Source organism: Globicephala melas, chromosome 15, assembly GCF_963455315.2.
Source record: "Globicephala melas chromosome 15, mGloMel1.2, whole genome shotgun sequence".
Lineage (NCBI taxonomy): Eukaryota > Metazoa > Chordata > Mammalia > Artiodactyla > Delphinidae > Globicephala > Globicephala melas.
This window is the reverse complement of record NC_083328.1, coordinates 75,760,840-75,785,806: the sequence shown is the minus strand read 5'-3', so window position 1 is coordinate 75,785,806 and position 24,967 is coordinate 75,760,840. Positions and strand designations below refer to the sequence as shown.

The window sequence follows — 24,967 nt, the reverse complement described above, 5'->3', positions numbered from 1 at the left end:
CTCAGATTCTAGGGAGCATGTGGATCCCCTGGAGGGAAGCCTGTTAATGCTGACTTGAAGGCTCCTCCAAGTCTGGTCTAGCTTGCGTGGGGGTGGCGGGCAATCTGTTTTCTGCCAAGCTCCAAGGCTGTGCTGGAGTGGCGGTCCGGGGACAGTCAGAGAAACACCAGTGGGCTACTAGGACTCAGACTGGAGTTTGAATTCAGCTCTACCCACCATGAGCTGTGTGACCTCGGGCAAGTCACTGCACCTCTCTGAGCCCTCCTTTGCTTGTCTGGACAGGGAAGCAATCAAGACAGTCCTTGCTTCCTTGGAATGTAGTGAGGATAGAACGTTTAGCAGGCTGTTTGGCATGGCGTGTGCGGGAAGCTTCTGACACGGTCCTCAACAAGCCCCACCTCCTGGTGTTCATGTTTTTGTGTGATCCCCTCCCCGAGACCATTGCCTGGATCTAGAGACTGGCTCCTAATGAAGAGGAGTCAGCCAACGTGAGACATGGCCCTCCTGAGACTAGAAGACTGTCACTCCATCTTGCTGGCGGTCTCTCCCACCGCCTGGTTCATGCATGCTTCCCCCCACCCCCTCTTCCTTCTCACTTGTCCTCTCCTGCCAGCTGTGAAGAAGCAAGCTGCCGTGATGGAGCAGCCCGCCTCTGGCCAAGGGCCAGTGAGGAACTGAGGGCCTCAGTTCAATGATCGTGAGGAGCTGGATCCTGCCCAGAAACACTGACTTTGCCTGGAGGCAATCCTGCCGCAGTCGAGCCCTGAGGTGACAACAGTCCTGGCCAACATCTCGATGGCAGCCTGTGAGAGACCCTGACCTACAGGACCCAGCTAGGCTGTACCAGAGTCCTGACCCACAGACACTAGCACATAATCAAGATCATTGCTTAAGTCACTAAGTATGGCGGGGTGGGGGGGGAATTTGTTATGTGGCAATAGCTAACTAATACAAGGTGACAACTCAGCAAAAAATTTTAATTTTAAAAATGTTTTTGAAAACTATACCCATTTTCCCTCCTCTTTCTGCCTAAGTATATGAGACCTCTGGTTCTCCTGCCATTCCGCTCCCATCACTGTTCAGGATGACACTTCCCTCCTTGCCCTGGGTAGCCATTCCATCACCTGCATGTCTAAAACCAAACCCTTCCTTCCTGGTCCCCCTCCTCTGGTCAGGGCACTGCCATCTCCCTGGGCACCTGGCTCCAAGCCCACTGTCCTGAGGCACACTCCTTTCCCATGCCCTGACCCCCTGGGGCCAAAAAGCAGCCCCAAGAGGGTGGCATCTGGCACCAGGCTGTCTGGCCTCAGTCTCTGCCCTGACCTCTCTGTGCCTCGGTTTCCTCATCTGTAAAGTGGGGATCAGACTAGTGCTTCTCTCGAAAGGATGCTTTAGGGATTATACAAGATCGTCCATGTCTACATGTGGCCCACATATGTGGCTCATTTGGCCCACAAAGTGTTTTCGTGTTTAAATTTGACTTAATTTCCAACTTTAAAACTCAAGTGGGGCTCTGAGGAGAAATGGCTGATTCTAGGGTTGGGGCAGAGAACATATAAAAGCCTGGAGCATCTCATAGTGCCAGAAAGTAAGAAAGTGTTAAAAAAAAAAAAGAAAAGAAAAGAAAAGAAGGATGGGGCAGGTCAAAGGAACACAAAAGCCAACCTGAAAGAGCCACATGGCCCAAACTGGGACAATTTGAGCAACAAAATAATGTAACATTGGACGATATCCCCAACTATAAGATAAATACACACGAATGTGACAGGAACAAGGCACTGAACGGGTCGCAGAAAGGGGGATGTGGTGATGCTACTGTGGAGCCAGGCCACCAGCCCAGTGATGCCGTGTGGGTGTCACGTGCCCCTGATGTGATGTGATGAGAAGGCGCCTCAGCTCTGGGGATTCTCTCCAGAAACTCACAACGCCGTCTAAGCACAAGAAAACATCAGACAAACCCAAACTGAGGGGCCTTCTACAAAATACCAAATACCCCTCACAGCTGCCAAAGTCATGGAAAGTCAGGAAAGAATGAAACTGTCACGGACTAAAGGGGCCTAAGGAGACCTGACAATTTAAGGCAATGTGGTGTCTGATGGATCCTGGAACAGGAGGAGGACATTAACGGGAAGCTGGGGAATCACAACCAAGTGTGGCGTTCAGTGAGTAGCCAAGGATCTGTGCTGGTTCCTTGGTTTTGACAAAGGTACGAAGGTGAGGTTAACAGCGGGGGAAACTAGATGAGGGCTGTGTGGGAACTCTTTGCAATTTTTCTGTAAATCTAAAACTATTCCAAAATAAAATACATAGATATGGCTTTAAAATAGTCAACAGATTAAGTGCGGATTTATAACTTCTCTTAAAAGTCAGCAGCTTTGGCGACACTGGGCCCGTCTCCCCAGGCACCGCAGGCTAGGCTGGGTAGCAACTGCTCCCTCCCAATGGCACGCGCGCTCCCAGTTTCTGCAGTGGCCACCCATCCCTAGCGCCTCGCCCCAAGCCCCTGACTCCCTCCATACCCTGCCTGGCTCCTGCAGGCGCCTGCAGTTGTTAGCTGGGATAGGGAAAAGGGCTCGATATCCTCCCTTGTTTCCCCCAGGCCAAATTTCTAGAGAGAAGCCCATCCCTCAACAAGGCTAAACTCGGGAGAAATTGCCATGATGCGATGAAGAACAGAAACTCATGACAAGGTCAGAGCACAGGGAATCAAAGGCAGATCTTTTCTTTCTGTTAATTTCTAAAGAAACAAGCAGCGGAGCACAAGTGAGAATCAGGAGGGACTGGTCTCAGCAACCCACGGGGGTGAAGGGAACGCGGCGGAGATGAGATTCTGGAACTCTGCCCGCCTCGCCTCAGATCCTCAGGAACTGGAGGGCCAGAGGGTCTGCGGGCCGAGCAGGAAGGCCCCTCTCTGCAGAGGCTCCTCCCCTGGCTGAGACTCAGGGCAGAGCGAACTCTCTACGCCTGCCCAGAAGGCAGGCTGCAGGTCCTTGGGGGGAAAGTAGAGGGTAGTCCTTGGAGTCTGAAACACCCCCAAACCTTCCTCTTGGCTCCCCCAAGAGCTGGAAACCGAGAGACAAAAACCAGGGTATTTAACATGGGCTGGGGGCGGGCAGGGTACCAACACCCAGGAGCGTTCATCACGTGCTGGGAACAGACCCTGTGGTACAGGAATTGCTTTCTCTTCAACCTTGATTTATAGGTGATGAAACTGAGAAAAACTAAATGAGCTGGGCAAGGTTGCAAACCTACAAAGTGGGAGATGGAGGATGCTAATCCAGGTGGGTCTGAGGCCACCTCCTAACACCAGAGGTCTGCAGACGTGTTCTATCAGGCTCACGCAGTACCAGCCTGAAAAACCGAAAGTACCACCAAGCGAGGTGCCAAGATCTAAAATTAAGGATATTTCCCTTAGAAACCCAGATCTCTGGCTTCTTGTGAGAAATCAGAAGACCCGGCCACACTGACATGCCACATGTTCCACCTGGCAACAATCAGCGGGCGCTGGGTGACAACAGCCCGCTTTGGTTCACCAGAGTCTCCACCACTACCTACAGTCTCCCCAGCACGGCATCCGTGGCCACCCCATGCCCTGTTCATCTTACAGGGGAGTGGAAGGAAAGGGACACATTTCTCTTCTCACACCCATCCCACCTCACGTCATCACATCACAGGCATGCGCGTTCACGCTTATGCATACTTCTCAGAAGAACAAAGATGTCAGGGAAGAAGCAGTGCTTTTTGAGCCTCTAATGGGATGAAACTCCAGCCAGGTCTATGGGCCGGGGGGGCCTGGCGGACCCTTCCCCAGCCTGTCCTCCCAGCTCCCCGGAGCTGGCCTCCGGAGCCCAGAAACCTGGGTAGTGGATGCAGGGGGTTATCACAGAGCAAACATGGCTCTCCAGGATGATGCAAGGCCCAGGAGGAAGAGCCAGACGCACTTGACCTAAGAACGCACACCAACGCCAAATGCAACTGCTGGGCAGAGGCCAACAGGAAATGTTCTCCATTTATGTGAGAGATGGGAGAGTCGCTCCCTGCCAGAAGGTGGGCCCAAGGCTACTAGGGTTTCCGAGGGCCCAGACAAGCTGCCCAAAGCCCCAAGGGCACTGAGCTGAAAGGCCTCACAAATCCAGTCTCTGTGGATAAACTCGTCTGCGTCACGGCCCTCTGGTGCTTTAATATTGATGACGATGATGACCTCAGTAGCTACTATTTATGGGTCACTTAACACACAGCAGGCACCATGCTAAGCAATTACTTTTGATTGAGTGTAAATGACATACGGTGAAGAGCCCAGGCCTTAGCGGACAGCTCGATGAATCGGTATGTGTGTTTACATCTGTGGAACCACCACCCAGACCAATGCATGGAACATCCCCTCACCCCATAAAGCTCCTTCTGGCGTCCTCCCCGTCACGACCACCCTCCCAAGGCTAACCTCTACCTGACTTCCGTCCCATGGACTGGTTTTGCCTGGGTGTGAACTTCATATGGTGGAGCCTCGCACAGGAAGCACTCGTGTGTCTGGCTTCTGTCCCTCAACAGCACATTCGTGAGAATCACCCACGTTGCCGTGTACGGCAGGTCGTTCTTTTCCACTGCTGTGCGTTCCAGTGTATGAATAAACAACTGTTTATTTACCCATTTCCACTGCCCACAGACACCGGGGTTGCCTGCAGTTTGGGGCATGATGAACAAAGCCGCTATGAACATTTGTGTGCGAGTGTCTGCTCCACACGGCTGTCCCTTTGTGCGTTTCCACCAGCCAGTGAAGGAGAGTTTCAGCTGTCCCGCATCCTCGTCCACACTTGCTAATGTCTGTCTTTTTCCTTTTGGCCGTTCTACTGGATGTAAAGGCACATCCCTGCCTTGTCTTTTCCTCGCGATCACTCTTTGGAGATGGGTACCACTTGCAGTGGATGACTGATGGCCACAAGTTCTGCAGAGGGGTCTATGTCCTTTCCCCTTGGATCCGGTGGGCCATGTGGCTGCTCTGACCAATAAGATACGACAGAAGTGACACTGTGCTAATTGCCATACCTAAGTCTCCAGAGGCTTCTACTTCCCATCTGTTGGAGCGCTGGCTCTGGGAGGCCAGACGGCCACGAGGAGAGGCCGCATGGAGGAGAGTGATGCCAACTGGTCCCCAGCCAGCCAGCCCTCCCAGCCCAGACATCAGACAAGTGAGGGAAGCAGCCACCCTGGATGTCCCCAGCCCGGTAGGTGCCACGGAGCTCGGATGAGCTGTACTCTGTGCCCCGTCCCGGCCCACATAATAAACTGGTGGTTGTCTCACCCCACTAAGTGTTGGGGTAGTTTGATGCTGCAGTAGATAATCAAAGCCACCGCCTCCATTTTACAGAGGAGAAAATAAAGGTACAGAAAGGTGACATGCTGTGCCCAAGGCCCCACTGGGAAGAGTCAGAGCTTGAAGTGATGGCAAGAGGCGTTATATCTAAGGTTAGAACAGGTCATGAGCACATGGTGTGAATGCTGGTCACTTAGAGTGATCCGGGACAGACTGGCAGAGGACTTAATACATCAGACAGGAAGGTGGACTCTCACTCCTAACAGCCTGATTTTATCAGAAAGAAACCATTTCTCTCTGGACTGTGCACCAGGGAGCCCGGCCGTTCTGGGACCTCTAACTTGATCAGTGTTTCCAAAGGCCAAAGCAGGGCCCTGGGGACAGTGGTCCATGGTGTGACATCACCTGCCTCCCAGAGGTCCCCACTCATCCCTGGCTTGGATCAAAAGAGAAAAGGAGGTCCCAAGCCAGGGCTGATAGCTGGACAGCTCTCTCTCTGTACCATGGAGCCCATGACACCTGGGCACAGACACACTAGGTAAGCTAAGCACCAGCTGTGGGGGCCAAGAGGGTTTCTATAATCGAAACGGCATCAGCACAGAGCCTCACTGTAGGGACTGCGAACACAAAACACCTCCATGGGCCACAAAAGCATCGTACCAGGCGCATTCTATTATTAATGTAGACATGCTCATTTGCATATAAACACACTGAAATAGTCTTCACTTCCCGGGAAGTGCAATCTCTTCCATTTCTTAAAAACATGGGACTCTCTCGGTCTGGTGGATATCTGCCTGCTTTCAGTAGGGCCCGAAGTACAGAGAAATGTTCTCTCCCATAAAACACACGCACACAGCACAGGACGGATGCACCTGGCAGGTGGCCGGGGGAGTCAAGGAGGCTCCCATGGGGAGCAGTGGGGACGGTGACAAGCAGGAGAGCACGTGTGCTCTCCACAAGGGTGGCCACTGTCCAGCTCTGGCTGATGCTTGCCAGGTGAGAACAAGCACGCATGGGGCAGGGGGTGGCGGGAAGGACAGATCTTTGCTTTTCCAAGAGAAGCCGGGAATCCATATTTTTTTGCATGACATTCTATAAATGTCAGCAGCTCATTCCTCCTTCTTTTTTTTCCCGGAGACATCCAACATGTCTGCAGACAGGATTGGGCCCATGGGTCATCTTGTGACCTCTGTATTTAAAATCTTTGCATATATGCATCTCTAGGCTTTGAGTTTGGAGAGGATCTTCTCGACGCTGCATACAATCTTGCACCTCCGCAGACTTCCCACAACAGGAAGCCTTGAAGTTTTTAAGGCAAGTAAGGCCTGGCCCCTCGCTGTCTATCCAAGCTGACTTCTGCCCAAAGTTCTCTTTGAGGGTAGTTGGTGGATCTCCCTTCATGGGAGGAGGATGCACTGGGATTTGAGAACAAAACTGTCCCAGGATCGCCGTCCCCACCATCTTCCCAATGCCCCACTGTGTGGGCCCACACTGCCCCTATGTGCCCAGCATGCCACCCCCAAGGGCCGGTCCCTCTGCCTGAATGCCCGCCTCCCCAGCAATTGAATTCTTCCTGTTCCTCTTTCAAACCCCAAATTAATCACCACCTGTTCTGCAAAGACTTCCTGATTTCCCAGGCAGAATTTAACACCTCTTCGTTTTTTTTTAAAAAAGCAAACTGAGTCTCGGGATTATGTGCCCAGTTCCTTCTAGAACCTCTTTTCCTTTTCAAAACCTCTGCAGCCTCGCTTTGCACCTGGAACACACCTCCAGGCCAGTGCTTCAACCCTGGAGGACAGCGGCTGGGACACAGATCGGGTTTGGGGGATCGGGGGCTGTTGCGGATGGGAGGGGAGGGTGGATGGATGCGGACGGGAGGGTGGATGGAGACAGATCTGTCTCTCTTTGCATCCTCAGGCTCACCAAGGGACCAGTCAGAGAAGGTGCCCAATGTTCGGTGATGAAGAAAGGACCATTCAGGGCGTTCAAAGCCAGTCTCGTTACCCAGCTCCCACCTGGACCCACATCTGAACTAAAAAATTGGCTCTCAAGAGAAAAACACAGATAGGTCCTTGTGGGAATGTTTGTGTCTTGTTCACTGCAGTGTCCCCAGGGGCTGGCACAGGCAGGCGCTCAGATGTCTGTTGAACGTATGGGGATAAAGTCGTACCCATCGTGGCAGGTTGCTCTGAGGTGGAATGGGAGGATACAGGGAGCACGCTCTGTACGGAGTGTGGCACAAAGTAGATGTTCAACAAACGCTACTCCCTGGGGCGCTCACCAGCGTCTCTCCAGACGCTTGGTACACATCTGCCCGGCTGGGCCCAGCTGGGCTTCCTGTGCTCCGGGGGAGAGGCAGGCCTGGTCCCCAAATGGAGCTCCACCCTTTGGGCCTCCAGGCCGAAGCCACGAACCCTGGCTGCTGGTGTGCCTTTAATAACCTTGGGAACTTCCAGAACATTCTATCAGCGCTCCTCAGGGCCCCACAGCTGTCCAGCAACCATCCTGGAGACACAAGGAGGAGTGGGACCTTGCCTTCCTGGCCTAGGGCACCATCTTCCACGGTCCTCCCCACCCCGCCAGGAGGAGCCGCTCCCACCAAGCAGGGTGGGAGGCAACAGTGGAGGGACCAAAGGGCTGAGGAGGGCGCTCGATGCCGCAGCCCGCCAGGGCCAGGACCCGGCCAGGAGGCTCCTCCTAGGCCTCCCAGGCCTGAAGCCATTTCCTGGCTGTCTCCACGTCTGCCTGGCGAACTGTGCAGAGCAAGGAAAGTTAAATATAGTCTTAGCGTCCCCGCCGACCGGCTCCCCGCATCGGGGCCGAGAGTGCCACCTGGTGGCCCACTCCCGCCTCCTCGGTGGAATGAAGGCATCTCCGGGGAAGGGCGTTATCAAGATGGCCGCCTCAGGGAACCTCGTGTGGACAGGGGGAGAGGGTGTGAGCTGCCCCCACGCCGCTGCCCACGCCTCCCGCTGGCTAAGCCGCCACGCCACCGAGGTGGCTCCCCAGGGAAGCCCAGGAAGGCCCTGAAGTCTGGGCTGGGCCTGCACCCACGGCTCCCAGGCGGGCACTCACCATGTCAGCCAGGCTGCAAAACTCTTCCAGCCTGAGGAGCAAGCCCTCGACGGTCTCCTCCACCTCCGCTGCCTGAAGAGAGACAAGATCCTGGAGATTAGCAAGTGGTTTCCAGGGAGACAAACGCCCTTCATTGTCTTTCTTCTTTTTTAAAGCAAACTAAATCTTAGGATTATCTGCCCAGTTCCCTCCAGACCTACTTTGCCTTTTCAGAACCTCTCCTGGCCTCATTTGAAATCGGGATGTGCCCGCCTCAGTCTTGATAACCGTGGGCACGTCTGTTTAACCTCTCTGGTTCAAGCCACCGTGGACCATCCACTCAACGCATCTCTCAAAAGAGACGAGATAAATAAATACTAACAGGAGACAACAAAGCGACCCTCATCACCCCCATTGTTTAGATGAGGAAACTGAGGCTCAGAGAAGTAAGGGAACCTGCTCAAGGTCACAGAGCTAACAAGCACTGGGGCCCGGACTCTCCTGTAGGTTTGAGTCCCCAGCCTCAAAGCCTGCTCTTATCAACACTGAAAAATGCCTCTTCAGACAGACCACAGGGAGCAAAGTCAACTGCAGGAGATAGAATACAAAACTACCCTTGTGACACGTGTCTGCTTCAACAGAGAAAGGCCTGGGATGATACTGCCAAACTGTAATAGTTAGGGGATATACTTACACTAAAAAAGTATTTGTTGTTTATCTGAAATTCATATGTGACTGGGGGTCCCGTAGTTTATCTGGAAACCCTATCGATAGTGCTTACTTAGCCCTGGGGAGTAGGAACTGGGGAATGAGGTCTGACACTCTGACACAGGAGCCCTGAATGTTTTATGTTACGTGAAAGGTCCAAACCTCAGAAGTTATCAAGGCCAGGCGGTAAGGTAGATGAACACAAAGCGGGCCACCGGGGCTTGGGGTGATCTGAGAATCACTCTGCCTACTTCTGGAGCAGCCAGCCACTAGCAGCCATCAGCAAACACAAGGCCAGCACTGCCAGAACCTTCCACTTTCAAGAGAAGCCAGAAATTCTAACTTTATGGGAAATGTCCCAATTTTTAAGTAGTGGCACAAATTCAAAAAAAAAATTTTAACGCTCCATGGGCCAACCAAAATAGAACATGAAGGGTCTCCCTGCTTTACTCACTTGTGTAAAAATTAGTCTGAACCCTTTTTCCCCTCGAGCATGTACTATTTTCATGATTTATAAAATACCTGTTATTTTTTTTTCTAATTACCAGCATCTAGGAAGGAAGTTCAGCTGGAACGTGAACCGCTTTCTCTGGCTTACCAGGCCAAATTGTTCTGCTCCAGGGAGGTGTTCCCAGACATTTCTGGGCAGGCCTGGCACCTGCCCCCCTCACCTGAAGGCTGCCCTTACTGGCCACTTGTCCCCGGAGAAATGTTTATACAGTGCAGGAGCCGCCTGCCGCCTGGGCTGTCAATACCACAACCAAATAAACGGTTGCACAAAAAAACATCTTTCCGGCTGGAGTATAAATAGTACCGAGCTGCAATTTTAAACTCTGCAACCTTCATCTCACAGCTGGGACTATTTCTGTGCCTGACTGGGGGAGGCTTGACAGGGGAAGGGGACTGCAGTGGAGGGAGGACAGGAAGTCCGCCTCCCACCCCCCAAAAAGTAAAAGCATGGTAAAAAAAAAAAAAAAAAAAAAGTGTCCTTAATGCACTAAGGGAGAAAGAAGGAGCTGAGAGGCCACTGAGGTGGAAGGGGGAAGGTTGGTGGTTCCTTCTGATGCAGAGGAAAGCGAGAGAGACGGGAGGGGGCACAGATGCATGAGGGAGCACAGTGCAGACAACCTACGCCCCAGTCCAAAGATGCCTGGGAAGACTAAACCTGCCAGAGGGACATGAAGGACCACGCCTCAGCTGGCTGGTCGGCCTCCTTCCCAAGACACACTGCAGCTCTTTGCTCATAGGAAGAGCCTCTCGACCTCTCCTAGCGTGTTCACAAAGGAAGTTAGTCAGTCCTGAGTTCGAGCCCCATCTTTCTCTTTTGCCAGCTGTATGACCTTAGCCCGGGGGCTTAACTTGAGCATCTGGGCTGGCTCACCTGTGACAGGAAGTGCCGCATCCATTTGGCAGGATTTTAGGCTAACCTCACATAATAGACACGGCTAAGCCATTTAACGGGGCGCAGGCACACAGCAGGCACATATAAACGGTTGCTCTGTGGATCTCTCTCACTAGATAATAGAAACAAGGGCTAATCACCATATGTGGATTATCTCATTTGCTTCTCAGGAGAACTCTATACTGTAGGTGCCATAATTTCCCCCTTTCTATGGATCGAGAAACAGAGGATCAGAGAGTTTAAGTCACTTGTTCAAAGTCACACAGCTAATAGACACTGAAGTGAAAATTTCACCTCTCTGACTTCAGAAGTTTGTCACCACCAAGGCGCTCTCTGGGGAGGGGGAAAGTGTGCCCACTTTACTGCTGCCTGTCAACTATGGTCTCCCCACCACCCGCTCCTCCTGGTGCCTAGGGCGGTGGCCCAAAGCAGCAGGGAGGGAGCGAAGAGAGCATTTGCTGACTGCTTGGTCAGTTAAGGGAAGGACAAGTCCCAAGGCATTCCCAACCAGCAGAAAGGATTAGCTACCCCACCGCGCCCACAGATCATTCACGGGACAATTTTCTCTCACGGTAATTCCCTAAGTGGCCTCAGAAACAAGAGTCCTGCAGGCTGCAGCCCACATGCCTTTTTAACCAGCCCATAAGCAAAATGAATGCCCTCCCCATCCTTTGCAACCCCCGGGCAGAAATTGTCCCACTCCGAGGGAAGGGAAGCAAATGGCTCGCTTTAAGCGACATTCAGGGCGTGGTCAGTGGGGATGGCAGGCAGGCATCTTTTTAACACGCGTGAATCATGGTATCCACCGCCTTCTTCCACATCTCCTGCTCAAAGTGCCAATCCCAGCTTCCCAGCTGGGCGTGTCAAAAGCCGAAAAGGGGCTGGCTCTGCCTACCAGCAACTGGCACAAGGAAACACAAAATGATCCTCCACCACCCGTGGTCTTCTCCATCTCCACAAAGGGAAACTTCATCTTCCAGGTTCTCAGGCCAAACACATGGGAGGATCCTGGACTCGTCTTTCCTTCCCACCCCCAACCCCATCCAACCTTTATGCAAACTCTCTCAGTTCTGCCTTCAGAATATATCCCAGATCCAACCACTTCTCTCCACCACTCTGGCGCAAGGCAGTGCCTTCCCTCGCTGGGGCCACTGCAGTAGCCTGTTACTCACTGGTCCCCTGCTTCCTCTTTTGCTCCCCTTCAATCTACTCTTCAGAGACTCTGTTAAAACCAAAGCCCTCCTCAGCTCAAAATCTTCCACCGTACCACGTCACAGCCACTAGAATGGCTACGATCACAAAAACGGCAAGTGACAAAAGCTGGTGATGACGTGGAGCAACTGGAACCCTCATCCACTGCGGGTGGGAATGTGAACTTGCGCGGCTGCTTTGGAAACCAGCCTGGTTTGGAAACCAATCTCAAAAGGTTAAACATAGAGTTACCCTTTTGGATACAGCAATGTATCCAAAAGAACTGAAAACAGAGGTTCGTACAAAAACACTTGTACATTATTCATAATAGCCAAAAAAGTAGAAATAACTCAATGTCCATCAACTGCTGAATGGACAAACAACATATGGCATGTACATGTGATGGAATATTATTTGGCCATAAAAAAGAATGGAGTCCTAATATGTGCTACACCATGGATAATCCTTGAAAATATATGCTAAGTGAAAGAAGCCACAAATTACATGATTCCTTTTATGTGACATGTCCAGAAGAGGCAAATCCACAGAGACAGAAAGTGTCTTGGTAGTTGTCTCCCCCATGGAATGGGGGGAGGGGGAGTAGGGAATAACCGCTGATGGTTACGGGATTTCTTTTTTGGGTGATGGAAATGTTCTGGAATTAGGTTGTGGTGATGTCTGAACAACATCAAGAATATACTAAAAATCACTTAACTTTATACTTTAAAATGGTAAATTTTATGTTATATGGATTATGTTAATTAAAAAAAAAAGTCCTCCCCCATCTTCCATCTCAATCAGTAAATGCCTACTGGAGGCCTCCCCAGCAACCACACCAACCATGTCCTCACCCCAGGGCCTTTGCACCTGCTGTTCCCTTCACTGGTAAAGCTCATCTCATACTTCCTTCTAGCCTTTGCTCATATGACTCTCCTTAGTGAGGCCTTCCCTGACCCTGTAGCTTCCCTACCACGCCACATCCTGCCCCAATTTATTTCTCTCTTTAGCCTTTATCACCACATAACTTACTATATATTTTACTTGTTTCCTGTCATCTTCCCCCAACAGAATGAAAGCTCCTGGTGAACAAGGGTTTTCTTTTCTTTTCTTTACCTTTGTGTTCCCAGGGCCTAGACTAATGCCTGGCACATAGTAGGTACCTGTGTTTCCTAAGACGGCCTTCCAACTCTCTCCCATCCCACGTATCTTTTTGCAATAGGACCTTGCCACTCTGCCCATGAAGAGGTAGGATCATTCCTTTCCACCCGAATCTAGTCTGTGACTTGCTTTGACCAGTAAAATGTGGTGGAAGCAACGCTCTGTGACTTCCGAGTCTAGAGACCTTGCAGCTTCTGATTCACCCTCTTGGAAGACAACAGCAGGCAAGTTTGCTGAAAAGGCCACAGGGCGGAAAAGACCCTGGAGAATGAGAGGTCGTGCAAGAAAACTGAGGTGCCCCGGCTGGAGCACCAACTGCCCAACACATGAGTGAGGCCATGTTGGACCTTCCACTGTCACCAACCCTCCAGCTGAACGCAGCCTCATGAGGCAGCCCAGCCGACACCACGGGAGCAGGACGGCGCAGAGGAGCTCTGCCAACCTACAAAATCAGGCACTATAAAATGGGGGTCGTTTTTAAACACTAAGGTTGGGAGTGGTTTGTTACCTGGCAATTGGTAACCAATACAGTGCTCAACGAATATTTGTTGCAAAAAAGGAAGGAGGGAGGGAGGAGAAAAGAAAAGGGCCACGGGAAGGAGGAAGAAAAGTGCTCTCCTGGAAGAGCTGCAGCCTGAGGACAGCAGCCGCGATGGCGTCTTAGTCCCCATTTGCATTCATGCTGTGTGGTCTTAACTATACCTCTGACCATCTCTGTGCCTCGGTTTCCCCACTTGAAAGTGAAGGGGGGTGGGAATCCTCCGACTCTCTGTGTTTGGAGATGGAAGCTGAGGAGGGTCAAGTAAGTTCTTTCTCTAGGTTACTCTTGGTGAGATGCTCCACCCATGCAGGAGACGGCTGTGACCCCACCAGGGTCTCCAAACTCAAAAAGACACAGAAGCCAGGCAGGAAATGAATACTAGGGAAGGGGGCCACGCTTAAGTATGTTTTCTTCACATTGCTTATCTCAGTTTCCCACTTTTGACAGAGACGTTTTACTTTCCTCCGAGAAACACAGCAGCACCAGCAGGATAATAAATGGCAGCTGGGGCTTCCCTGGTGGCACAGTGGTTAAGAATCCACCTGCCAATGCAGGGGACACGGGTTCAAGCCCTGGTCCAGGAAGATCCCACATGCCACGGAGCAACTAAGCTTGTGCTCCACAACTACTGAGGCTGTGCTCTAGAGCCAACAAGCCACAACTACTGAGCTCGCATGCCACAACTAATGAAGCCTGCGCACCTAGAGCCTGTGCTCGCAACAGGAGAAGCCACCACAATGAGAAGCCCGCGCACCGCAACGAAGAGTAGCCCCCGCTCGACAAAACTAGAGAAAGCCCGCGTGCAGTAACTAAGACCTAATGCAGCCATAAATAAATAAATAAATGGCAGCTTACGCCATGCAGGGAGACAAGAGGGAGGGGTGGGGGCTGTGGCAAATGGGAGGCCCCGTCTAAAGAGGACACCTGGGAACTTCCCTGGTGGTCCAGTGGTTAGGACTCTGCGCTTCCACTGCAGGGGGCACGGGTTCGATTCCTGGTCAGGGAACCAGATCCCACATGCACGCCGCAACTAAAAGATCCCGTGTGCCACATCTAAGACCTGGCGCAGCCAAAATAAATAAATAAATAACTATTTTAAAAAAATAGAACACTTAAAAAAAAAGACAAAAGGGTGATCTAGATATTTATGAAAGCTCTTCCAATTCGAAAATGTTCAAAACTAACCTAAAAAATTTAAAAACACTATGACGGCCAAACAAACCTGACTGTAGGCTGAACAGAGCCTTCAAACCTCTGACCGACTGGTGTCTTTAAAACGCAAACATCGGGCTTCCCTGGTGGCGCAGTGGTTGGGAATCCGCCTGCCAATGCAGGGGACATGGATTAGAGCTCTGGTCCTGGAAGATCCCATATGCCGTGGAGCAACTAAGCCCGTGTGCCACAACTACTGAGCCTGCGAGCCACAACTACTGAAGCCCGCGCGCCTAGAGCCCATGCTCCGCAACAAGAGAAGCCACTGCGATGAGAAGCACACGCGCCACAACGAAGAGTAGCCCCACTCGCCGCAACTAGAGAAAGCCCGCGCGCAGCAACAAAGACCCAACGCAGCCAAACATAAATAAATAAAATAAATTTAAAACAAAAACAGACAAACAAAAAACCACACAAACCCAAACATCTATGAAATGTCCAGAACAGGTAAATCTTTAGAGACAGAAAGTAGATTAGGGGTTCTTGGTGGAGGGAGAGCTCAGGGGGACAGGGTTTCTCTGGGGGGTAATGAAAATGTTCTAAAATTGATTGTGGTCGATCGTTGTGCAACTCTGTGAATAAACCAAAAGCCACTAAACTGTACATTTTAAATGGGTGGGTTGTATGTCATGTGAATTATATCACAATAATGCTGTTTACAGACACACACACACAGACTCTCTCTCTCTCTCTCCCTCCCCCTCCCCCTCCCTCTCTCTCTCCCACCCCCGGAGAATCCTTCTAGAAACCACAAGGTCCACTCAGCCCAGGAACAAGGCCACTGAAGACCTGTAGCTTTTGCTGCAACATTTTTAAAGAAGCCAGACATTTGGATTTTTATGTGAAAACTCCCACTTTTTAAAAGTTGGCATCTACTTAGCATTTTAAAAAGCAGATCACCATGCCAGCCAGAGGACACCCACATGCAGCCAGTTCAGGGGCGGGTGTGGTGGTAGCTTTGCCTGACACCTGGCGCTATGGCCTGACCTTGCTCCTGCTTCCTCCAGCCGGGCTGGGCCAGGGCCCATGAGTACATGACGGGGGTGAAAATGAAACAGGCTCAAGGACTGTGAGGCCTGTCCACATTCAGGGCATGTAATTAGTAATGTCACCTCTTCTCCAAAAGCGCTCATGGTGGCCCCTTCAGATGACAGGGAAAGTAAAGGTCTTCAGAGGAAGCAGCCTCATCTCTGTGCACAGGATGAAAGGGCAGGATCAATGGCAGAAAGACCCTGGGAGCTGGGCAAGCCAAGAATGAAGGGCTGGAAAGAGCAAATGAAGGGATTCTCCAAATGGCCTTGCGCTGGAATCGCAAACTGAGAGGACCTGGCCCTTTAGATGATGATCCACTTCCCAAAGAGGGGACACAGGAACTCCCTCCTCCCAGGCCCCTACAGCAGCTCAAATAAGAGTTCCCATCCCCCAGAGGGACCCTTGACCTTGAGGTGTGAACGTCTAGAAGGGCTGACTACTCTACTCTACTCTCGCCTTGACCCTGACTTTTAAGAAGGTTAATTTGGCAACAGCAACCAAAATTTTATATGCATGTATCCTTGGACCCAGTAATTCCCCCACTAGGTATGTATCCTCCGGACATATATGCACAAATGCAAAATGATGTACGTACAGAGATACTCATTGCAACAGACTTTGTTTTGGGTTTTTTTTTTAGTTTTTATTTATTTTTGGCTGTGTTGGGTCTTCATTGCTGTGGGTGGGCTTTCTCTAGTTGTGGTGAGCAGGGGCTACTCTTCGTTGCGGTGCACGGGCTTCTCATTGTGGTGACTTCTCTTGTTGAGAAGCACAGGCTCTAGGTGTGCGGGCTTCAGTAGCTGCGGCACGTGGGCTCAGTAGTTGCGGCACGTGGGCTTTAGAGCACAGGCTCAGTAGTTGTGGCGCACGGGCTTAGTTGCTCCGTGGCATGTGGGATCTTCCCGGACCAGGACTCGAACCCATGTCCCCTGTATTGGCAGGTGGATTAACCACTGCGCCACCAGGGAAGCCTGCAACACTTTGTAACAGCTAAAGAATCCATGTAACCTAAATGTCCATCAGTAGAGGAACGGTTACCTAAATTATAATTCAGACAGACAATGAGATTCTGTTTAGCAGCTAAAAAATAATTGGCCAGCTCTCTGTGCACTCATATGGAAAGCTGTCTAAGACACAGTGAGTGAAAAAAGCACAATGCAGAAGGGGGAGGCGGCAGGTGGGGACGACAGGGGACACAGGCATGGCCTGCAGCGGCCTCTGTAGAGCAGCAGGGGCTGAGAACCGGGGGAGGCAGGGCCTCACTCAGCATTCCATGGTCACCGGGACCTTTAGATTTTGTAACATGTGCATATATTTTTTATTTTTAAAACAAACTTATTTTAAAACCAACTCCAATTCACTTAAAAGAACCACAGGCCAAATTTCCATCACACTTGCACCAAGGAAAAAATTCAGATCCCGAGATAGCTTAAGAGAACCGGGGGCTCGTGCTGACCGTGGATGCAGCAACTATGTTTTGCAAACCAAAAACTGGAATCTATGGTTGGTCTCACGTACACAGATACGGAAAGTTAACATTGGACTTCCAGGCTTACACGAGGTCGTGCTAGTGAGAGAAAATTCACCATCTTCTGCACAAGCGAAGGGCTGAAATCGCCCTCTTGCAAACACTGTGTGGAGATATTAATGTGTGTCACGTCCACCCTCCCACCTGTTCTGAGAGCCCTGAGGGCGGTGGGCCTCTCCTGCACTTTTGCTTTCCAGCTCCTGACATGGGGTCCGCACCTGGTACCTGCTCCATAAACAGCTATAGAATGACTAAGTGAATAATTGTAGCTAATGCACCAGATCGCTCACTGTGGGCCTGACCCTGAGCCAAGTGTTGTCCGTGAATCGTCTCATCCAACCCCACAACTGGAGGGGAAAAGGCAGAGAGAAGCATGAGCGCAAAGCCGAGATCTGAACCCAGGCCATGTGGCTCCAGAGCTGGTCCTCCCTCCACTCAGCCTGACCAGGAGCAAGCGGGTCGGGGGGAGGCACACATCTGTAAAGGATGCTTCTTCAACCGATACGTGAGGCAGCAGTAGCTGGTGCGGTAGACACAGCAGCAGGCAGGACCGACGGGTTTTCTGTCCTCCTGCGGCGGCTGGAAGCAGGCATTCCTGGGCATGGGGCCAGTCCCGCTAGCACTGACGGAAGCTGTGAGCCCCCGGCAGGCTGGCCATCAAAATCTCCGGAGGGGCGCTTACAAGTCCAGATCCCCAGGCCTGGGGTGCCTCCAACAGTTAGCAGTCGTGGTGACTGTCCAACAGACTAATCAGTCTTGGCCACTCCAGGCTTACAACCCTGCTGGAGGGCTTTCAGCGTTCCAATGCCCAGGTGGCACCCACACCAACGAAATCAGAGTATCTGGGGGTGGGAGCCGGGCATCAGCACTTTTTGTTGTTGATCTCAGATGATGCAGATGTTTGGCAAAGGTTGGGGACCACGCCCTACACCGGTGCTCTCACCTTGGCTATGCTCCACCTACCACACCCCACCCCAGAGATCGATGTAGCTGGATCTCCTATTTATAGATGCATGAAATAGGTGTTTTTTGCCTTTAAAGTTTTTATTTACACTGCACACACCTCTGTGCGTCTTGCTTTTCTCCCCGGTGCCGGAACGGCATGTTCAGAGCTGACTCCCTGCAGCCGCGAGCTGTCCGCTGCGCGGGAGCATCGCTACATGACCAGCCTGGGCTGGTTGGCACCAGGGTCACTTCCCGTCTTTGGGAACCTGTTTCAAAGCTTCTCGGTTCGTGCTGAGAGTCAGCCAGACTGGGAACTTCTAGCCAAGGTTCCAAGGTGACCCTCCCCCAAAGCCCAGCTGTCCTGTGATAAGAGATTGTTCAGAGCCAGGGACAGGTCCTTCCACTGCTGGGCAGTTCTGCGGGGAGAAATATAGGAACTTTCTTCCGAGAAATGCTGCCCCTCTCCAAGTGCCCACCTTGGCCTTGGCTCTCACACCCCCGAAGGTTCTGATTCAGGGAGCCTGGCCAGCTCGGTGTACGTCCACCGGGACATCCACATCTGTGGTCCCCCTGCTGCCACGCCAGCCCCTCCGACGCGATCCAGCACTGCAGCCCTAAGTCCACAAATCTGATCCCGTCTTTCCCCTGCTCACACCCAGCTTGGCCCTGCTCACAGCTTCTATCCATGACACCCCAGAATCGAATCCAGATTCCTCCCCTTGACCCCAGGCCCTGGTCTGGCCCTGCCCCCTCTCCCCTTTATCACTGAGGTCCACCCACTCAGGCACCTCTGGAGACCTCATTTTTCCCTGTCTCCAGCGACACACATGATGTCAGATCTTTGCCTGGTGGTTCCTTCCAATCTTGCTGTGTGTCTCTATCACAGCCCCTCAGGTGTCTCCCTCGTGGCATTTATTACCGTTAGTTACTCTGTTGGGTAACTCCTAGTGGGCTCATCTTCCTGACTGCAGTGCCACACCTTGAGGGCAGGCGTCGCCTCTGTCTCACTGGCCTCTCCCCGGTGCCCGGCACAGTGCCTGGCACACAGCAGGTCTTCCATAAAGATCTGAGGGGGCTTCTCCGGTGGCACAGTGGTTAAGAATCTACCTGGGGCTTCCCTGGTGGCGCAGTGGTTGAGAGTCTGCCTGCCAATGCAGGGGACACGGGTTCGTGCCCCGGTCCAGGAAGATCCCACATGCCGCGGAGCGGTTGGCCCCGTGAGCCATGGCCGCTGAGCCTGTGCGTCCGGAGCCTGTGCTCCGCAACGGGAGAGGCCACAACAGTGAGTGGCCCGCGTACCGCAAAAAAAAAAAGAATCTGCCTGCCAATGCGGGGGACGCAGGTTCGAGCCCTGATCTGAGGGGATCCCTCATGCCGTGAAGCAACTAAGCCCGTGAGCCACAAGTGCTGAGCCTGCGCATCTGGAGCCTGTGCTCCGCAACGAGAGAGGCCGCAGCAGTGAGAGGCCCGCGCACCACAATGAGGAGCGGCCCCCGCTTGCCACAACTAGAGAAAGCCCTCGCACAGAAACAAAGACCCAACACAGCCAAAAATAAATAAATAAAATAAACTTATTTTTAAAAAAAGATCTGAGGAATAAATTAATATAGAACTACATCTCTAGACAGAGTAGACTGTGCCCTGGCACCCACCCACAGACTTCTAATCTGAACATCCAAATTTGAATCCCAAAAGGGGACCAGTAGGTCACAAGAATAAGACACATGCCAGGGTTCCCACAGGCACAGGGTGTTTGCAGGTTGGACACAATAAAATATTCTTTACTTCCACAAAGAAACAGTCTCTTCTACATTTTTTCTTGAAACTCAAGGGCATTTTTGGCTAATTTATGTTTTCCCATTTCAGTCCAGACACACGGTTTGGAGAAATAGTTCCCTTTCCTCTTATCATGACTACAGAAAATTCAAAGGTTCAAGCACAAGGGTAAATGGTAACTGATACCAACTTCGGTATGAGGGAGACAATGAGGAGGAGTGGGGACGGTGGCAAACAGGAGACCACAACTAGGAAACCGGGACCTAGGATTACCAGACTGTCCATATTTTAAATAAACAAGAAACTCAGATTTTCTTCATGAAAATTCTCCATTTAAAAACCCCTATGTGGGGCTTCCCTGGTGGTGCAGTGGTTGAGAGTCCGCCTGCCAATGCAGGGGACACAGGTTCGTGCCCCGGTCCGGGAAGATCCCACATGCCGCGGAGCGGCTGGGCCCGTGAGCCATGGCCTCTGAGCCTGCGCGTCCGGAGCCTGTGCTCTGCAACGGGAGAGGCCACGACAGTGAGAGGCCCGCGTACCTCAAAAAAAAAAAAAAAACCCCTATGTGAATTGAACCCATCATATCAGAGTGCTGGATTCAGCCTCTGGGCCACCAGTTTGCAACCCCTGATCTAATCCACATGTGGTTAACAGGCGCTTTCCCCCATCATCCTTTGCCCACTCAAGCAAAGTCCCTAGGTGTGAGAAAGCGCTGGCTTCCTTTATTTCCTTCCATGTAGGCCATTAACCCCATCTGTGGGCAAATCTGTCCCGTGTCCCACCACAGGAACCAAATGGAATTCTCAGAGTCTGGTCAGGAATTCACCCTTGGGTGGGTATCAGGAGTCAGCCATTCGGGAGGGCCCTGAACTCCCCTCCCCCCTAAATCACAGGGCACCCAAGAGGCAAACATCTCTCTCTCTCTCTCTCTCTCCCTGCCTTCTTGAAGCAGCTTCCGGAGATCCTGCCTGAAACTTCCCCTAAAAGAGGAAGTTCAAACCAGAAAAAGAGAGAAAGTAAAACACAAGAAGCTGGTTGGACAGAAAAACCCAAAGGCACTAGAAATAGTAGAATGCTCACCTGCCGACTCATCTTAACGTGCCGCCCTTCAGCGGCTCCTCGATCCGGGGAGACAGTGCAAAGTCCCGACACGGTTTCTGCCCCCTCACTGCCCCGCCTCCCACAGCTCCCCCTTCTCCCTGCTGCCTGCTCTTCTACCCTGGTGATCACCCTGCTTCATCCCACCCCAGGATCTTTGCCAGTTGTTTCCTCTGCCTGGGATGTTTTCCTCCTACCTCTCAGCCTGGTCAGCTTCTATTCATGCTTCAGAGCTCAGCCTAAAATGATGCTGCCTCAGGGAAGCCCTCCCTGAACACTCCCAGACAAAGTGGGGTCCCTCTGCTAATTGCCCTCCTGGACCTCTGTGCTTCCTCTTCCCTGCCCATTCCTAAGGGGTTACCACACGGGTCTCAAGCTTTCTTGGAGAGGCCTTCCCCACCCCATGTCTCCCAGACACAAAGACACCCTCTATCACATCACCCATGCCCATGTTCTCCATGGCATTCATCACAATTTAGAGGTTTTGTATGTTCTGTGTTTACTGTCTGACAGTCGGGCCATGAGAGTGGGAGCCCTTGTGTGTTTCACTCCCCGCACACGGCAGGGGTTCAAGGTGTTGAACATGAAGGCCCACTTCCCTAAGAACCCCAGGACACCCCTAGGACTGGAGCTGGCTGGTCTGAGACTCCTACTGCTCCATTTAAAAGCCCAAAGTGGCCCTAGGACAGGGGCTGGTACAGGAGGCACTGGCTGCCCAGACCTGTTCCCAAACCAGACTTTCCCTTTCCAGTTCATTTGCCCATCTGCAAACAGCTTCAGCGCGAGGGACTGCTAATGAATTAAGCTTTAAGTAGAGGCTGCAAGTGACTCCACCTTGGCAGTTTTTGCTTCTTTGGGTAAATAAACTTCAGCAAGAGCTCTAAGTGGCTTTATTGCCGCGTGGAGCTACAGGGAGTTCGGCTCTTCATTACGGCCATTACAAACGAGCGTGAGCCAGCCTGCGTCTGAGTTAGAGAGAGCCCTGAGTGAGCAAATGAAGTTAATACATGCAGCTTCTCCTGAAGGCTGTCCCTAGTCGAGACAAGATGAGGCTGGGTTGAGCCGCTGGACACAGTGACACCTTGCTGCTGAGAGCAAGGGGGAGAAAGAACACGAAAGATGCTCAGGTTACTTAAACCCTTAAGCAGGTACCCAACCTAAATGCCCATCCCTGGGGGTGTGGTTCAGAAATTACAGGACATTCATAGGATGTTGCTTATTCGGTGAGGGCCTCAGTTTTCAGTTATGAAGTCGACATAACATCCTAGCCACTGGGTCACTGCCAGGATGCAATGACATAATCCATGGACAGAGCGCAGCACGCTGCTGGCACATATTATGTGCTCAGAAAATAGGAGGAATTATTCTGAAATGGTGGGACACGAAGAAGCCAAGCAATGATGAAGACCTACACTCTCTGATGCAGAAGCCGCCAGCGTCTCATGACTATCAAGTGCTTAAAACGTGGCTGGTCCACACTGAGATGTGCTGTAAGTTCAATCGTCCAAGCCTGATTTTGAAAACTTACTTCAGGACTTCCCTGGTGGTGCAGTGGTTAAGAATGCGCCTGCCAGTGCAGGGGACACGGGTTCGAGCCCTGGTCCAGGAAGATCCCACATGCTGCGGAGCAACTAAGCCCGTGCACCACAACTACTGAGCCTGCACTCTAGAGCCCGCAAGCCACAACTACTGAGCCCGTATGCCACAACGACTGAAGCCCCTGTGCCTGGAGCCCGTGCTCCGCAACAAAAGAAGTCACCGCGATGACAAGCCCGCACATGCACGGCAGCGAAGAGTAGCCCCCGCTCACCATAACTAGAAAAAGCCTGCACGTAGCAACAAAGACCCAATGCAGCCAAAAATAAATAAACTTATATATATAAAAAAGAAGGAATCACTATATAAAAAAAAAGAAAACTTACTTCAAAGAATGTAAAAATCTCCTTAAATTTTTTTACGCTGATGACATGCTGAAAGGATATTTTGGAGACACTTATTTTAAATACATTGAAACTTGTAGATCTAAATCTTATAGCGTTTAATGTCAATTAAATCTCAATAAAACTGGAAAGAATTAAATATATTGAAACCAATTTCATCTGTTTCTTTTTCCTTTTTTATATGGCTCCTAGAACATTTAAAATTACATGGATGGGGGACTTCTCTGGCGGTCCAGTGGTTAAGACTCCAAGCTCCCAATGCAGGGGGCATGGGTTCAATCCCTGGTCAGGGAACTAAGACCCCAGATGCCACGTGGCGTGGCCAAAAAAATAGAAAGAAAAAGAAAATTACATGGACGGCTCACATCTTTGGCTCAAATTATATTTCAATTGGACAGCTCTTATAGATACATTCTGACAAGGAAATATGTCCATACTATTTTTTTTAATTGAGATATAACTCACATACCATAAAATTTACTCTTTTAAAGTGTACGATTCTGTGGTTTTCAGTGAATTCACAAAGTTTTGCAACCATCAGCACTAATTCCAGAACTATTTCATCACTCTGAAAAGAAGCCCTATACCTTACCATTGTCACTCTCCATTTGTCCATGCTATTTTGAATAAAGAAAAGCAAGTTACAGAACGTTATTCTAGTATCACGTGGGTTTTTTGGTAAAAACTAATTATGTATAATTATTAGTATATATGCATACCCACATTTGTAAATGCATTTTTAATGTGTTTGGAATGATGTACACCAAACTGTGAAAGATGGTTATCTCTGGGAACTAGAATTGAGGTGAGAGAGAAAAAGGAGAGGGTGCTTACCCTTTATTTTAAATACTTCTGTACTGCTTCTGAGATTTAAAGAGAGAATGGCTTGACTTTCTGGCCCTACATAACTCCTGGTGAACTTCGGTAAATAACTTTCATGGCACTGTCAACATACTGGCTTCAGCTGGAAGATAAAGAGGCTAGTTTTAGATCTACTTTTTGTTCTGTGCTTTTAAAATAGAAAGTACAGCCAGAGATGAGGTATTTTCCCTCCTAGCAACAGAAGCGTACCGAGGCCGGCAGCATCCTCGCACAGACGCAGCCTGCCCGCCTCCTCCCGGCATGTAGCATTAGCTCAGAGCAGAGCAGGCCGAGCGCCCGGGCAGGGGCAGGACCGGGAGTCAGCCTCCCCCGGGGCCCAGGCTGGCAAAGGGCAGCAGCTCCGAGCGCGCCTCAGTCTGGCATCCCGGAGGATGCTGGGGGTGGGGGTGCGGTCTCAGGTAGGGATGGGAAGCTTGTCTGGGCCCCCGAGAACCGGGGCTGGAGGAGAGGGCGGGCGCGACCTGACGCGCATCTCTGCGCGACGCCAGACAGCCACCGCTCCGCAAAGGAGGGACCCCTCGGACCCCCAGCGCGGGTCCGGAGCCCCAGCGCCAGGTACGAGAGAATGCTGCGGGGAAGCCGAGGGTCCGGGTCCAGCGCGCAAGGGGTCTCCATTCGTCCACTCCTCCCCGGGGGAGCGCGAGCCCTGGATCCCGCAACCCCAAGACCCGCCTCCCCCACTTCCAACCCCGTCCCCTACCTCGGCCCCGGGCTCGGGGGTCAGGAAGAGCGCGAGCTCGCGCGCCCCGCTGCGCACGGGCTCCGGCCGATCGGCGTCCACGAGCAGCATGAGGAGCGCGGCAGAGTCCAGTTGGCGGCGGCTGCCCGGGAACCCGACGCCGCGTCCTGGCCTCGGAGCCCCGCCCCCGACCGGCTGCATGCCCCGTGGCCCGCCTGGCGGAGGCGGGGCAGGTGCGCACCCAGTGGCCGCGGCCCACGCCTCCCGGAACGCCGGCCCGAGCGGGCAGCGCCACCCAGTGGCGCGCGACGCTCACTACGCCCGGCCCCCGCACCACCTGGTGAACGATTCTCAAACTCGCTTTCAGATTGCAATCACCTGGGGCTCCTTCAAAACTTCCGAAGTCTGACGGCCACACACAACCTTTAGGGTTGGAACCTGGGCATCAGTACTTTTTATGTTCGCCAGGTGATTCTTACATAGAGCCAAGTTTGAGAACCATCGGCATAG

The 24,967-nt window shown here is 51.8% G+C and overlaps 1 protein-coding gene across 2 annotated transcripts in view; it reads right to left on the bottom strand.

Annotated features, from left to right (window-relative positions):
• BCAS4 (breast carcinoma amplified sequence 4) overlaps positions 1–24,706 on the bottom strand; it is a 60,529-nt gene extending 35,823 nt beyond the window's left edge. For both annotated transcript variants that reach the window (XM_030839087.2, XM_060284299.1), the window contains exons 1-2: positions 24,479–24,706; positions 8,387–8,458 (exon numbers count right to left, since the gene is read on the bottom strand). In XM_030839087.2, coding sequence (XP_030694947.1) covers positions 8,387–8,458; positions 24,479–24,658 — 252 coding nt within the window. In that variant the 5' untranslated portion in view covers positions 24,659–24,706. The remainder of the gene's footprint in view (positions 1–8,386; positions 8,459–24,478) is intronic.
• Between the last annotated feature and the right edge of the window lie 261 nt (positions 24,707–24,967).